The following is a 17,222-nucleotide window of genomic DNA, read 5'->3' as shown; positions in this document are numbered from 1 at the left end:
GACGTCACCTCGTTAATAAAGCGGATGTTTTATTTTCTAAGATCAACATGCCCAGGGCCCAATCCTCTTTCGTGCCTGCTTCGGGGGTGGCTCTGGTTTCCTCACACTAGGAGCAAAGCGGCGTGGTGCTGAACGGACAGCGCCACCGGCGCGAGGCGAATACAAGAGACCATCTCGCTCAACAAGAGGATCCCGTTGTTCACCAAGGTTGGTACTTTGTAGGTAGAGCTTGAGGCTGGTTCCCAACCCACTAACAGAGGGAATATCGGTTATCCTGAACAGGAGATCAGGAGCAAGGACTTTTCCAAAGTATCCATCGAAAACGCAAACTCCAGCTCAATGATAAGCGCACTTTTTCATGCAGGGACCCTAGATTGAGTCTCCAGCATCCTCCGGAGTAAAGGATCTCAGCTACCGGAGACCTTGAAGAGCTGCTGCCAGTCGGAGCGGGCCAGGGATGGAGAACCTGTGCCCCTCATGTGGCTGGACCCAAACTTCCATCAACCTCAACCAGCATGACTAATGGTCAGGGATAATGGGAGTTGTAGTTCAACAGCGTCTGAAGGGCCACAGGTTCCCCATCTATGGAGCAGGTGATACTGGACTGGATTATTCAATGACCCTCTCCCTTTGCCTTAAGCGCCCCTCCTCCCTTACACCACTTCGCCATACCCACAAGGACCGCAGCCTTGCCAAGGTCAAACCCTTATGGTCTGAATACTGCCTCTGCTTCTTTCCCTCCCCTTGGGGGAAAAAATCCAGCCTCACCAATGCCAGCTGTCTCTCGCCCCTACCCTTCCATCTCTTTTCAGGCCCCAGGAGAGTAGGGTGAGGAGAGAGAAAGAACACTTCGACTCACAGCAGGGGCTCCGCATACCTCTGACTCAGCATCCTCCCCCCACTGCCCAGATCAACCCCCCTCCCCAAATCCCCCCTCTTCTGTATACACGCTTAGCCTTGAAAGCGGAGGGTGTGTGTGAAGAGGAAGAAGCCGGCAGCGTGCTAGCAGGAGACGCGAAGTGGGTGTGGCTGAGAGGAGCAAGCCTTCAGCCTCCAGACGCAGCCCCTCTTGCCAAAGTGGCGTGGTGGGCGTTGAACACCTCCACGCCCCCCCCAGACACACCTTCCAGCTTCCTCCCCACCACTTGTGGAAGCTGCAGTGCGCCCAGGGATCCACTCCCCCTTTCCCACCAGCTGATCCAGTCCATTTGCCAATTTCGTTTGTCACATCACTTCCGGATCAATTCCCAGTTTCTGCTGCAGAGTGAGTGAGGCTTTTTTTAAATTAAAAAACCCTCTCTCTGCTTTGCCTGTCCCCTCCCCCTTCACATCATCCTCATCGTCATTTGGATCCTGCTGAGAACTTAAGCCCACCCCTCCCGGCTGCACTGCTACTGACAGTCTCTCTCCCTCCCTCGCCTCCTTCCCTCCCCTGATCGCCTCTCAACTTTGCATCGCCTTCAGCCTTCCAGCTGCTGCCCTCCACCTCGCCCCACGAGCAGCCCGCCCTCCTCTCTATGAAGGCGGCCAGCAGTACAAAGGCTCGGCTTCCCCACCGCCCAGGCGTCCAGCCCTTGCTCGCCTCTGCAAGCCGCTAGCGCCAGCCGCCGCCTCCCCTGCCTCCAGGGCCAGAGCCGGAGCTCCGATCGGGAAGAGCTTTGCCTTTCGCAGCGAGACCCGACCCGGGGAGAGAGCGAGGGAGCCATGGCCGAGAAGAGGCAGTCGGGCAAGCCCACCGAGGACGAGGAGGAAGTTCCAGCCTTCTTCAAGAACCTGGGCTCCGGAAGCCCCAAGCCCCGCCAGAAATTCTGTGGCATGTTCTGCCCCGTGGAAGGCTCCTTGGAGAACAAAACCATCGACTTCGATTCCCTCTCGGTAGGACGCGGTTCCTCCTCCTCCTCCTCGGGCGGCAGGATCGTGGCCAAGCAGAAGGACGTGGCCCACCTCGGACCGGATGCTCAGTCCCATTATTCCTGGCAGAGCAGGAAGGGAGGGGAACCATCTGTTGATTTCGGGAGGAAGGTGGAGATCCGGAGACCCACTGGCAAAGAGGCTTTGCAGAACCTGAACGACAAGGTGAGAGGTCTTTTTTGGTGCGGGGAGCGGGGGAGGGACCTGAGATCCAGTTGATCTTGGCCTCGCTTTTTCACCGGGGGCATACAAAGTAAACGAGGAGGGGAACCGTGCTCAGACTATCCCCATCGACAGATCGTCAGGGAGGTAATTCTGCTCTTTAGGGTGTGAGTGTGGCACGTGTGAGGCTGCAGCAACCTTCCATCCCAGCCCCGCCACCCATTTCTTTCAAGCTGGCAGACTTTTTCCTCCTTTTCTGCCTTAGGCATTTTCCGAGCAGTGGTATAATAAGGAAGCCCCACCCATCTGATGCAGGTTCCAAGGCTGTAGGGAGTCAATTGCCAGACAAAGATGCTCACTGGCAAGCAAAACAAAACAAAAGCAAAGCGAAACGAAACGAAACGAAAACAGCTACATTTGCAGATTGTGTGGACCAGGATCTTCTGTCTGCTTTCCGTGATGCAATGAAACTCTCTCAGGTCATTTTGAAGGCTTTGCCTTTTAACAGGGATTGGGAGACTCAGGGCCAAATTGGTCTCTGTCTGGCCCTTGGAACACTCCCCAAGCCACACCCCTCACAAGCCATGCTACACACCCTCCTTGGGTGTTTTTACTTGTTTGGAATGTCCCTTAGAAGTCTGACTAATGACTTTTGTTTGCCCTGATGGAGAATGGAGAGGGGTGAGAATAGTGTGTTGAAACTAGTGCATTGTACAAAGGTAACATTAAATTAATTGCTCCACCCATTTTTGCCTCTGGCGCTGGAAGGCTGCCCAGAAGGGAATGTGGTCCATGGACTGGAAAAAAAAATCCCCATCCCTGCTTTAAGAACTTGAGTTGAACTTGAGTTAGTCCAGAGAAAACCTTTCTTTGGGTGCACTTGGAGCAGTCAGTCTGTTAGGTAAATGGGATATTTGCTCCAAATCACAAATTACAGTACTGTTCCAATTCTGAGCCAGTGCTGGTCTGTCTGGTCTGACTACCTGTAGGCCTAGTCCCAAAGGGAAAGATGTACTTTGGAAGCTGTCATATTGAATCAGACCCCTCATCCAACCTGCTCAGTACTGTCAACACTGACTGGCAGCAGCCCTCTGGGATTTTCAGCAGATGTATTTTCCAACCCAACTTGGACACACTGGGGATGGAATCCAGTGTGGTTGCTGTTAGTATAATAATAATAATAATTAATAATAACTGGGCGGCTCCCAACAGAATATTAAAAATACAATAAAACAGCAAACATAAAAAACTTCCCTAAACAGGGCTGCCTTCAGATGTCTTCTAAAAGTCAGATAGTTGTTTATTTCCTTGACATCTGATGGAAGGGCGTTCCACAGGGTGGGTGCCTCTGCCTGGTTCCCTGTAATCTCACTTCTCACAAGGAGGGAACCGCCAGAAGGCCCTTGGAGCTGGACCTCAGTGTCTGGGCTGAACAATGGGGTTGGAGACACTCCTTCAGGTATACTGGGCCGAGGCCGTTTAGGGCTTTAAAGGTCAGAACCAACACTTTGAATTGTGTTTGGAAACATATGGGTCACCTTCAAAGGTAGCCCCACATAGAGCGCATTGCAGTAGTCCAAGCGGGAGATAACTAGAGCATGGACCACTCTGGTGAGAGAGTCTGCGGGCAGATAGGGTCTCAGCCTGTGTACCAGATGGAGCTGGTAAACAGCTGCCCTGGACACAGAATTGACCTGCACCTCCATGGACAGCTGTGAGTCCAAAATGACTCCCAGGCTTCACACCTGGTCTTTCAGGGGCACAAGTTACCACATTCAGGACCAGGGAGTCCTCCATACCCACCTGCCCTCTGCCCCCCCCCCAAACAGTACTTCTGTCTTGTCAGGATTCAACCTCAATCTCTTAGTCACCATCCATCCTCCAGCTGCCTCAAGACTCTCACATAGGACCTTCACCACCTTCACTGGTTCTGATTTAAAAGAGAGGTAGAGTTGGGTGTCATCTGCATACTGATGAACACCCAGCCCAAACCCCCTGATGATCTATCCCAGCGGCTTCATATAGATGTTAAAAAGCATGGGGGAGAGGACAGAGACCTGAGTCACCCCACTGGAGAGGTAGGGTAGAATTGGGGAGCAGAAGTACAGGGCCCCACTCAGCAGAGACACCAAGGAGGGACCAAGGGCACAGGAGAGCCGACTTACTACATTTTGAAGTGAGTGAAGTATTCACCAATCCAAACCATAGGAAGACCCAGCCTCCCAGAACATTTGGCCCAGAGCCTAAAATTTCCTGATTGCATTACTGATTGATGCAGTAATGAAACTCACTCTATGCGAAACAGGCGTCTGAGGCTGAGAGACAGCCCATCCCTTACAAAAACCCAGTTCCCCTGCAGCTGGCCCTAGAGCAAAAGACATTGGACATTGTTCTACTGATTTCAATAGGGAATGAGTGGGTATCAGTTTCAGTTTGAGGCCCACATACCCCATGGACAACCCCCAGGAGGCCACATGCTTCAGGTGGGCGTGACCAGAGACAAAAGTGGGTGGAGCAAAGGATGAAATACTTAGCTTTGCACAGTAAGCTACATTCCACACACACACAATTCTTCATCCAGGCATGCTAGAGTCTTTGCCACTGACAGTTAAGCACTTAAAGAGTGGGTGGAACAGGACCAATGACGGGAGTGGCATGGGGAAATGTTGTGGTCCAGGGAGATTCCTGAGGGCCAGATAGAGATGCCCAGAGGGCCACATTCGGCCCCCAGCCCTGAGGATCCCCTGCTCTGCAATAGGGTTTAGGGTGCTTATCTTATTCAAGCACAAGGCTTGATAGAATAGGTTGTGGGATGTGAATGATGGTCTCAATAATGAGAGAGGGGATGTAGAGCCATCTCAGTACCTTAGGTGAAAAAAAATCTGTCCACCTTCACTTGCAAACCTTCAAAGGTGTTATACATAAAGACCAGGGAAATATAATATATGATTATGTACAAAAAATGTTGTGTGTTTCTTAGCACCTCTTGGTCAATCCAAACCCTGAATGGCTGCCTCCAGTCACCACCTAATGAGAAAGCAGTGCCTAGGTAGGGGAGAAGAAGAGAAGGTGGAGAAAATGGAGAGAAAGATTTCTACTCTACAATAACACTCAGGGGTATCCAGTAGATGTAGGACATAGAAAAAGGAGGAGTCATTTCACACAATGTACAAGTAACTTCTGTAATTCATTCCCGTAAGACATAGGGATGACCACTTGCTAGGATCACTTTAAAAGTGGATTAGGCAAACTTAAAGATGAAATATTTATATCAACAGTTATTAGTCAAGACAGTGATTAGAACGTCAATGACCAGAGGCAGTGTATCTCCACAGTGGCGTAGCGTGGGGGGTGCAGGGGGGGCTGGCCGCACCGGGCGCAACATCTGGGGGTTAGGGTTAGGGGGCGCAAATCCACGGGTTAGGGGGCACAAATCCACGGGTTAGGGGGCGCAAATCCATGGGTTAGGGGGCGCAAATTACTTGCCTTGCCCCGGGTGCTGACAACCCACGCTACACCACTATATCTCCAACAGTTGCTGGGAAGAAGATCTCTGTTAGCTCAGCCAGTAAACAACCATCCTGTCCAGAATCCCAATTCCTGAAGAATCTGGCTGGTCCCTGTGGGAAGTAGGATGGGCCTTTGGTCTTACCTGGCAAGTGTCGCTGGTTATGGTTTGAGCAAGCCATTTTTAAGGGGCTACCAAAATGGGGTGGGGAGGGGATGGGAATTAATAACTCCTTATTTAATAATCACTCAACTGTCAGAAATACTGCCTGATTCAAGTACAGGCAGCCAAGGCATATGTTGACCACTATGTTTATCCCTTTTTCTGTACCATTTCATTTTCTTTTTATGGCAACGGTTATAAAAAGAAGCAGGTCTTTCCTTTTTGCAAACACATATTTGAGGCACAGTTCCGGCTGGCTGTGAACAGTTGCTTTCTAAGAGCAATATATAAGCAACTTCAAACAAGCTTCTCCGGGATGTCAGCCAAGGGATACTGCCACACTCTGCATTTTCCTTTGCCATTAAAGAGCTCACATTTGCAGCTTTGAAGATCAGAAGCAGCTAAGTCTACCCAGCAACTAACAGACTTTCCGTTTCAAAGCAGAAAGTGGCTTTTTGTGTACTTCCGCTTGCACAGCAGCTACAATCTCTTTTATCTAGGTAGCATCTAAGGAATGTGGCTGATGCACCACTTTGTTAGATATTACACAATTGCAGCTCCCCTAAGTGCTTGAATTTTCAGGAGTCACCAGCTCAGCTTATCACCTCAGAGAAAACCCCTATCCTCTCTGTGGAAACCAAATGACAAGTTCACAGACTCTATTTTTAAAGCACACACCCAAAAATTTTGTGTGTGAATGAGGGCCATACTAAATGTGACAACATTCATGCAAGTAGTATGATTTTTAAAAAACCAGGGGTCAGATCCAGGACTGGCCCACCCTCCATAGGCCCTCCTTGAAGGTGGGCATGGACATCTACCTGTCAATCACCTGATTTCATATGGTGATTCAAATTTTATGCTGGTAGCAGGCACAGGTTCATATCTGATCTTAGCGCTGTAGACCCACAGTGCTAAGACTGGACATGAGTCATTGCTTGCTTTTTAAAAGACAGCCCATGGGGGAAGGAGCTTTAACCCTCTCCACCCTACTGTGGTCCAAACTTGGACTGGCTCCCCATTTGTATGAATGGGCAGCAGTGCCATCAGGGCAGGTACGAAGTCCCCCAAACATAGTAAGGTTGGCTTAGCACATTTTGAATTAAGTGAATAATAATGCCCATTGTCAACTAAAGAGCCCTCCGCATAAGGCCATTAAGTTTCGGGCATCAATACCATTAAGCCCAGAGTCTAAAATATCCTATCTGCAGGGGGACAAAGTGTCAAACCCGCCCCCCCCCAAAGTCCTAATATAGACCAAGCCTCATCTAACTGTTATGTACATGTAAAGAGCCATTCACACTATTGCTAATTGTGTGAATGGCATCACATTTAATTTATTCCAAGACAAACATTTATTTGAAACAGCATAAAAAGCTGCCTATCCTGTCAGACCATTGATCCATCTGTGTCATTACTGTCTACACTGACTGGCATTGACTCTCTGTGGTTTCATATGGTGGGCATTCCTACCTGGAGATGTTGGGAATTGAACTTGGGATATTCTGCATTAACCAGAGACCCAGGATTGGCTGCAGGTCTCTATCAATTGCGTACTTGGCCATTAACTTAGATTTTCTGCCACAAAATCTGTATGTCATTTGTACTTGGAGCCTTGTACCTGTGTGGAGCCTGTTTCCAATCCTATGACAGTTTTGCACTGATAAACTTAGCTCCTGCTCCATCCAGGTGCAACATTAAACTGGAATGCTGGAACACCAGCAGATAAATATTCATCCCTGCTGCTGAGCACACTTTTCTAGTGCGGGGACAGGACAGGCCTGGGGGTCAACTGTGGCCCTCCAGGCTTTTCTATCCAGCCCTTGGGACCCTCCCCAGGCTAAACCCTTTATTAGCCCTAGTTTGCACCCTCCTCGATTGTATTTACCTGGCTAGAATGTGTCCATGGACTCTGATTGTGCTTTTTGCTTGCCCGGGCAAAATATAGAGGGTGTATGCAAGTGTGTGTCAAAACTATCTTACAGGTAAAATGTGCATGCTCTGCTCTGCTTTGCTCACTGTTGTCTATGACCTCCTGCCCACCACTAGCAAGTATCCACCCAATACTGCCTGGAAGATAATGCTGCCCTCGAGCTGCTCTAGTGATTTGATAAGGGTGATTCTGCCTCTGATAAATGCTTCCAGCCCAGGCATAACTCCTTTTTAGCTGAGTGTCATTCACTTGGCTTTGGGCTCATAGAGAATTTCTTTGCTCCCTTACTGTTGGCCTTCTCTAGCAGTCATGCCCCATTCCTTGATCTTTCAGCATTGGGTTATATTTTACTCACAGGGGCAACCTCACTTATGCTCCCTCCTCTCCACCATGCAACTAAATGAGTGCATGCCACAGAACAGGGTGGGAAAGCTGTGATAATCCAGAAGTTGCTAGACAATGGTCAGGGATTATGGAAGTTACAGTCCAGCAACATCTGGACGGGCCTAAGGCTTCCCCTCCATGATACAGGAGCACCACATGAAGTCTTGCATAAGCAGCCAGTGGGACTCTCCTCCCACTTGGGTGTTGGTGGTGGAGAAAGATAACATAAAGCACAAATCAAAGCACCAAGCACACATGCCTCTGCATGCGGCATCTTATGTGGCACATACTTTTAAGTGCCTGACAAGTGCCTGTACATTTCTCGCTCAAATGAGTGAGGCTGCCACTGTGGCTAATGTATGTACTAAGACTCTTGATTGCCAAGCTGTTGACCCCTATTGCCACAAGGGACGTATGAATATTCAGATGTAGGATTTATTGTGTGAATTTCATCAGTTGCAATGCTAGCACTTCTGCCCCAATTTCTAACATTCCTTTTACACTAGAGTACCTGTTGCATTATGGAACTGTGACTTTTTGACTAATGTACTGTAATGTCGTGCTAATTTTTAAACAGTGGGAAAGAACTGGGATACCACTCCAATTTTCGTCATGTGAAATTACAACACAAAATGCCCATGATTTTTCAAGTTTACAGGGTTGCATGTGGGCTTTCTCCTGGAAACAATTTAACACAGAAATGAGCACTAAATTTCCATTAGATTCCACTAGATTTCTAGAAGTGGCTTTTACACCATGTGTGATATAAAAAAAGTGAAAATTTACAGGCAAGGAAAAGTTGCAAAGACTGAATAAAGTGCTGTCTGAATGCAGGCTTCAGCAATTTCAGTTTCTCTTTCTCATTTTTTCCAATATCAAATTCAGTTCTCTAAATTTCCACATCAGATTGAGAATTTTTTGTGGGTGTGGGGATCCTCATGAAAATTCAGAAGCATTTTGGTGTGAATTTCTTCAAATATACACATTTTTGCAAAACAATTTCCCCACATATAATGCATTTTAATACATTACTTTACCAATACATGCATCTATATGCACACTTTAAATCCTGGGATCCCTTACCAGCACTCCTTGGAATTTACACATGCTTTAAAGTTCATAGATAACCATATGGATGGTTAGGGAAATACATCTGTAGCTTAAAAAACAGGACACATTTCCACATTTTCCCCGTGAGCAGGAGATATTTAAATTCATATTTTCAGTCCATTTGTAGCACACCATCTACACTTCCAAATGTAATATTTTATACTGGGAGAAATCAGGATGGTCAAAGCTTTAAGTATATTAAAAATCAAACATACTCTGCCTGCAGTTGTAATGTTGCAAGGTGGTTGATGTAAAAGAGTTTGTTGCATAAGAGGGTGAAGAACTCAGAATTCATTAACAACTTGTGGAATGGTGGGAGATTGAGCGATGATTAGGGGTTGTACTACCACTACAAACAAACAATAAATATCTAGTCGAGTCTGCACTATGTTCCGTTTTAATGTGCACACATTTTTAACGTGAATTGTTTAATGTTCTTGTAAATGCTTAGATATTGAATCCTGATTTAGTACTTCATCCCCTCCCCACCCCGGCTTTCTCGTGAGTTCTCATCTTGTTAACGGTTCAGATATTTAGTGATGGCAAATCAGTGTATTAGTATTAGTAGAAGGAATAATAATATTTCCCCTTTAAGAAAAGGTAGTGCATTTCCCTTTTCCAGACCTCACGGCAGGCTGGGAAATAAAGGCACAGTAATATTCTAGTTTCTGTTGGCTCTGCCAGAGTGGGGGGAAACTCCCTCTCTCCTTCACAACCTAATTCAGTTTGTTTGTTTGTTTGTTTGTTTGTTTAATTTATATACTACCCTATATCCGGGGGTCTCAGGGTAGTTCACAGAAAAGATCACAATATATAAAATCAAAATAAGAACAGTAACTCAATAACACACACACACCCCGAGTCAAATTTTAAAAGGGTATAGGATGTCCATCAGGTCAACCAAAGGCCTGGTTAAAAAGGAACATTTTTGCCTGGCACCTAAAGGTGTAGAATGAAGGCATCTGCTGAACCTACCTGGGGAGAGCATTACACAAATGGGGGGGGGGGCCACTGCAGAGAAGGCCTGCTCTTGTGTTGCCACCTTCTGGACTTTTTGAGGAAGAGGCACACGAAGGAGGGTCTCAGAAGATGATCTCAGGGTCCAGGTAGTTTAGTTCTTGCAAGCCAAGGAAGAGGAATAAACTCACTCCACCAAGGACTCCATAGAGAACTCTATAGAGAACTTCATAAAGAGCTCCCTAACCACATTCATTCAGAGCCAAAAGAACAGGCTGCTGGAATGTGAGTAAATACCTCTACGTGTGCCCTGTGAGCTTCAATAAAATAAATGTCTGAGAGCTTTGTGAACTTTTGTTTATATTATCCAGGCTGAGAGAAGTCTCAGCATGGAGCATTAACCATTTGTCCTCCATTGTTCATATTCTGATTACCTTCACAGTCCACTTCATAAGTTTATTGCTGCAATAAACCAGTTTTCATATCATTTAACCACTCTGGATCCCTTCCCCCCTTTTATGAAACAGATTTTCAGGCCCAGGGACCAAATGCAGCCATCCAGGTTTCTCTTTCTCCGCCATGGGACCATCCACTCCACCTCCCCAGCCACACCTGCCACCTGCTTTGTTTCAAACCCGGCTTTACTGTTTTTGCATTTTGGAATATGTCTCAGAAGTTTGAGAACTCCTTTTGTTTGCTTGGATGGAGAATAGAGAAGAGTGTGAGGGTGTGTGAGTCACTTTGAAAGGTTAGAAAGACTTGTCTTCAAGCCCATCCGTAAAAGAAAATGTTCCTTTGCTCACATGGTTCAACTGCAAACTGTGTGGGCAAAAGAAGTGAGGATGTAGCTGCTGGTGGTCAGCTGTGGCTGCAAATACTGCTTCCTTGGCTCTTGTGATTTTGCCTGTATTGAGAATATTTGCTACATGGCAAATATTCAATAATGTGGCACTGAAGAGGTCAACACTGCTGCATCATAACAACCAGGCAGATGGATAAGGGAGGAGGCATTCCATCAAGTAAGTAGACCTTTCCAAGGATTTTGCATATCACAACAAGCATCTTTAACTTGGCTCAGCAAACTGAGAGCCAATGCCACGCCTTCAAAACTGGTGCAATATGTTTTTGCAAAGTTGTCCTGATTAATAACCTAGTAGGAGGTGATATAAGGGACGCGGGTGGCGCTGTGGGTTAAACCACAGAGCCTAGGACTTGACAATCAGAAGGTCAGCGGTTCGAATCCCTGTGATGGGGTGAGCTCCCGTTGCTCAGTCCCAGCTCCTGCCAACCTAGCAGTTTGAAAACACGAAGTGCAAGTAGATAAATAGGTACCGCTCCAGTGGGAAGGTAAACGGCGTTTCCATGTGCTGCTCTGGTTCACCAGAAGTGGCTTAGTCATGCTGGCCACATGACCCGGTAGCTGTACGCCATCTCCCTCGGCCAGTAAAGCGAGATGAGCACCGCAACCCCAGAGTCATCCGCAACTGGTCCTAATGGTCGGGGTCCCTTTACCTTTACCTTTAGGAGATGATATAGAAAATAGAGGGGGTGGCTTATGCTGAGTCCCCTAAGTCCGTGATTGGTCAGAGATGAATGGATGGAGGCAGTATGCAGTGAAAGCAAGGCAAATCTTTATTTTTCTGTTGCAACAGAGTTCCCTCCCCTCCTTGCAAGGAGGTAAGGGAGACCCGGAACAAAAGTGTGCAAACCCCTTTAAAGACTTTTGAAGTCACCCACCCCTTAGCCAAATACCATCCAAAAAGCATCATACATACATCACAGAAGGAGATGGTCTTCCACAGATATTTGAGTATTGCTTTTCTCCTGTCTATCAGGATACCTAATAATGATCACTGATTACCTGTGCCACCTGACCATTCCATTGAGATGGTAAATACTTTAGTTCCTGAATTTCTTATTTAAAAACTTATACCTATTGACAGTTCCCTCAGCTTAGCAGAAACTTGCCAGACTAGATTTGCAGGGAGGAGTAAACCCCCTAGATTCCAGGCAGTTTTGTTAATAGGATTTGCAACTCAAATGACAATTGGAAAGTTTCCCCATTTGTTTCCTCCTACTGCAGAGGAATATTTGAGGTCATTTTGGGAGAGTCAAAATGGCTTTTTGGGATTGTTCTGTTTGCTAAAATAATGTGAGATTTTCTCAAGGAATATTTCCTAATATTAGTTAGAGTGAGAGACTGGTTTCTGTGGAGTGTGTGTCTACTGTGTGTGTATACCCTGAAATTTTATGACTGAGGATTCTGCACTAACTGCAGATTCCAAACCAACTGCAAAGGCCAAATCACACAGAACACATAGCAGTAGTCTAGTAGGAGGAGGTGGCAGAACCTGGCGGGGGGTAGCTACCTATGATTTGTTTGCAAAGCATTTTGAGGATAAAATCACTTGCATCTACTGGGATTTTGACTTGGTTGTTACACAGAATCTGAAGGGGTGTCCAGAGCACTGTCTAGGCTCGTTGTGTTGGATGAGTTTCAGTTGGTAAGGCTTGAGGATGTGGACAAGGTGCTCGGATCAGTCAGGGTGACCCTGATAAAAACTAGCAGGAAGAGAACAGTTGGCTGGGTCAGGGGGTGGTCCCTACCTGCTTGAATGAGGCTGTGGCAAGATTTGGAAAATCTTAAGTAACTACTGGTCAGTTGCCAATCTCCCGTTCTTGGGCAAGGTTCTTGAGTGGGTGATTGTAGACCAAATCCAGGCACTCTTGGTGGAAACTGGTTTTCTAGATCCATTTCATTTGGTTTTAGCCAAGATTCAGCACAGAAGCAGCTTTGGTCGTTTTGTATGATGACCTATGTCAGGAGAGAGACAGGAGCAATTATTCCTGACCTCTCAGCAGATTTTGATACTATCAACAATGGCAATCACCCTTCTGGACTGGCTGTCTAAGTTGCAGGTGGGTGACACTGCTTTGTGGTGGTTCTGGTCCTACTTGGATAGTCATTCCCAGAGAGTGATGCTTGGGGAGTGCCCTTTGGCCCAATGGAGCCTTCAGTGCAGAGTTTCTCAGGTTTTTATCTCCTGTGCTGTTTCACATCTACATGAAACAGCCCAGGAGGGGTCATCCAGGGTTTTGGAGTACACTGTCAGCAATATGCTGATGATGCACAGCACTACTTCTTTTTATCTGCAGGTGTGGAAGTGGATGTGCTGGACTGTTGTTTTGCCTTGGTAATGGACTGGGTGAGTGCCAACAAACTGAAGCTCAATTCAGATATGACTGAGACACAGTCACTGGGCAGTTCCCTGGACTGGATGGATGAGAGGTTGCCTGCTCTTGATCTGAAGGAGCAGGTACGTGGCTTGAGGGTACTTCTACATTCACTGTTGTTCCTTGAGCTTCCGTTGGCCTTCCATCAGCTTTGGCTGCTGGTCCAGCTGCATCTCTATGGAGCTAACGTCTGTTCTCTATGCTCTGGTAACCTCTAAGGTAGATTACTGCAACATGTTATACATGGGGCTGACTCTGAAGATCATTTGGAAACTTGGAAACTGATGCAGAATTTGGTGGCCAGCTTGCTCACCAGGGCAAGACAGTTTGAGCATATTACCCTGATCCTGGTCCAACTGCACTGGCTTCCTATTACTTTCTGGGCCCAGTTCAAAGTACTGGTTATGACCTATAAAGCCTTAAACAGCTCAGAACCACAATACATCAAGGACTGCCTCTCTCCATATGAACCTACCTGGATCCTGAGATCATCATCTGAGGCGCTTCTTCATGTGCTTCCTCCACAAGAGGTCCAGAGAGTAGCAACCTGACAACAGGCCTTTTCTGCAGTGGCTCCGTTTGTGGAATGCTTTCCCCAGCGAGGTTCACCAGGTGGCTTCATTACATATATTTAGGCACCAGGTAAAATGTTTCTTTATTACCAGGCCTTTAGTTGATTAAAACCATAGATGGCTTTTTAAATATTTGTGAGAAGGGGGTTATTGGCTTGTTTTTCTTTTTATTATGTATTTTGTTCTCTCATTTTGTATTTTTGTGTTGTGTGAACTTACAATGCCCTGTGAACTTACAATGAAGGGTGGCATACCAAACAAACAAACAAACAAACAAACAAACAAACAAACAGGTTGCAGCAACTTCTCTATGGAAACAAAGTTAACACATTTGGGGCTTTTTAGTTTGGAGGAAAGTTCATGACTACAGAGGGAAATGATAGGCATATATAAAATAAGAGGGACGGGTAGTCCCTCTGGTGGCGGACACATTGTGCTCCTTCTGGGTTAGATTGTCCACTTTTGGTACCCACCCTTCACTCAGTTCTCACCTATGGCTCCTAGAAGCTGTCAGCACGTGAGCCAGTGGGTCTCAAACTCTATGTGAGTTAGGGAGTTCCCCTGCATGTGGACAATGGCTTTGGCAGATTGAGCAGACAAGACCAATAGTGGGCCCAACTGTTAAGAAGGCAGTTTCTGCATGTGCTGTTGAGGGAAATGAGGGGCAGATGGGGCTTGTCAGCCTGGGAAGGTAGCCCATCTAGGAAAAGAAAAACTCTGATCTTAACCCTCTGCTGAATTTCCTCAGGAGAAGAGAAGGCTAAGGAGTAAACCCTACACAAATCTGGAGTGGAGTCCTTAAGACAGTTGGAAAGCTCCTTGTATGCTTCCTTCCAGCAACTCCTGCAGCCAAGCTGGTGCCAAACGTTTTGCTATGCTTTCCTTTGGGGAAAAGCACCATATCAGTGAGGTTGGGGGGGGTGGTCTTGCCATCTGGCGAGCCCAGGACCTCCAAACACACTGCCAGGCTTGCAGCCCAGGGATGTCACTTCAGAGCTGCTAACGTGGCTGTTTGACTTCACCCCTAGAGGAACACTCCATTGTCAGATGGCAGTGAAAGTGGGGGGGGGGGATGGATGAATCCCTCTTCCCTTGCTCTGTAACTCAGAACTCTGGATTGCTGAAGGACTTTGACTGACAGTACATTCAGCACAGACAAAAGAAAGTATTTCTTTATGTAGCACATAATCACAGCATTAGAAGTGACTTGAGAGGTCACCTATTATACACACACACACACACACACACACACACACACACACACTGTATTTTTCACTCTATAAGACACACCAGACCATAAGACACACCTAGGTTTTGGAGGAGGAAAACAAGAAAAAAAATATTCTGAATCCCAGAAGCCAGAACACACGGAAGAAATGCACCTGCGGCTTCTTTCCATGGAGCAAGAAATACGGGGTGTCACCTACCACTGAATTGTAGGACCTGTTCATCGTCAAATTGGCCGTCTTCACCGCCTCCCCCCAAAACTCGGAGGCAAACCAGAGTCAAACAGTAAAGTAAGCCAGCTGCTCCAGCTAGTGCCTTGCTCCTTCGCTCCGCCACACCAATCTCCTGAGGAGAAGTAGCAACCGTCAATCTGTGACGTATTCCCTTCTGGCAGAAGAAACTCTGCAGAGCAGACCCAGTGACCTCTGCACCTCGGTCACTCTGGAACCCCTGCACCTTGGTGGAAAACTGTAGTTCCACTGCCGCAACCCAGTCTTTGATCAGTTGCGCTCCTCCTGCCCTGAAGCGTCTTCTCACGGCTAAGCCAGAAGCTAGAACAGCAAGAGGGAGCGCTGCGCAGTGATCCCTCCTGCTGTTCTGGCTTCTGGGATAGCTGCACAGCCTGCATTTGCTCCATAAGATGCACAGACATTTCCCCTTACTTTTTAGGAGGGAAAGAGTGTGTCTTAGAGAGTGAAAAATACGGTGTGTGTGTGTGTGTGTGTGTGTGTGTGTGTGTGCGTGCATTTTTACAACTTATATATACATCATACAATATTCATCATTTCTCTCTTATCCTCAGACTTCCCAGTCCATCTCTCCATGGCATTCCAGGTAGTCTTTTGTCAGCTGCATATTCTATTATTCCACCCATTTTCATCTCAAATCTTCCTTTATTTAGTGTTATCTGTTGCTCCTGTGTACATTCCTACTTGTAAGTTAAATTGACTATTGTACCCTTTAAGACAGTGTTTCCCAGCCTTTTCCTGAACATGGCCCCCTTCCGACATTCCTTCCTTCCTGTGCCCCCCATGGGGGGCAGGGGGCAGTTGCCACCCAAATAAGTAAAAACCAATACAAAGATGAGGTTCTGCCCCACCTAACAAAAATCCTGGCTACGCGCATGCTCCTCCCCATTCTACCGGTAGAAAGGTAGCTATTTAAATGTTTTGTTTATGAATAGAACATGTTTTATTTATATTTTTAATAATTTATACAAAATACAATTACATAAACTGATAGGAACATAATGAAATATTGTTGAAGAAGAAAAGCGTAGAATCCTGGAGCTGGAAAGGACCTTGAGGGTCATCTTTCTAGTGCAGCCCTTGCAATGCAGGAGTCTCAGCTAAAGCATCCATGGCAGATGGCAAACTTCTGCTTAGAAACCTCCATGGAAGGAGAGTCTAGAACCTCCTGAGGGAAATCCATCTTCCATGTATTATAAAAAGTAAGCAACACTTATTTGGCACAGAGGGGGTGTTGTGTACTGAGTCAAAGGATTTTATATCTGTATTATTTTTGTCTGTATTTGCATTAGGGTAAAGTAACTGCCTTTTGGTTCCAGAGGGTACAGCTACTATTGGTTCATTTAAGCTGCTGTATTTGGATCCTCTGTCTTATTGGTTTCCTCCAAAAGGCAGGACTGTGATTGCCTGATATTGTTCCCTCCAAAATGTATCCTTTCTAGCTAGTTCCCTGTCCCTATAAATGTAGCTCTCCCCTCCTCAGGCCCCAGTCTTGTTGCTTTAATAAAGAAGTGTTACTAGAGAACTGTCTCCAGCATATTATGTCAAGAGAGCTGAAATCACAAACCCCACGTCACAACAGGGGGAAACCTACAGATAAAACCCAAAAGGTGCACAGGGAGTCCTGGTACATAATATTTTGTAGCAGGCAGAGAAATTCATAGTTTTTGGGTTTTCCAGCTGTGTCTCTAACTCAATGGCGGTAGCTCCTCGCAGCTCTCCACGGGCAGCGAGGAGGTTCAGGCAGCGGAAAGCCAGGATTTAGGAGGCAAAAACCCTGGCAATGCTCCCCAGTGGGGTCTGGGGAGTTCACT

At 46.7% G+C, this 17,222-nt stretch overlaps 1 protein-coding gene across 2 annotated transcripts in view; it reads left to right on the top strand.

The window, feature by feature from the left end:
* The first annotated feature begins 1,405 nt into the window (after positions 1–1,405).
* The window catches only part of DPYSL2 (dihydropyrimidinase like 2), an 89,547-nt gene continuing 73,730 nt past the window's right edge, over positions 1,406–17,222 (top strand). The window contains exon 1 of one of the 2 annotated variants that reach the window (XM_079955042.1): positions 1,406–2,076. In XM_079955042.1, coding sequence (XP_079811168.1) covers positions 1,705–2,076 — 372 coding nt within the window. In that variant the 5' untranslated portion in view covers positions 1,406–1,704. The remainder of the gene's footprint in view (positions 2,077–17,222) is intronic. The other variant, XM_079955043.1, reaches the window with a different exon arrangement.

Source organism: Podarcis cretensis (genome assembly GCF_951804945.1).
Source record: "Podarcis cretensis genome assembly, chromosome: 15".
Classification (NCBI taxonomy): Eukaryota; Metazoa; Chordata; class Lepidosauria; order Squamata; family Lacertidae; genus Podarcis; species Podarcis cretensis.
This window is presented reverse-complemented; position numbering and strand designations above follow the sequence as displayed.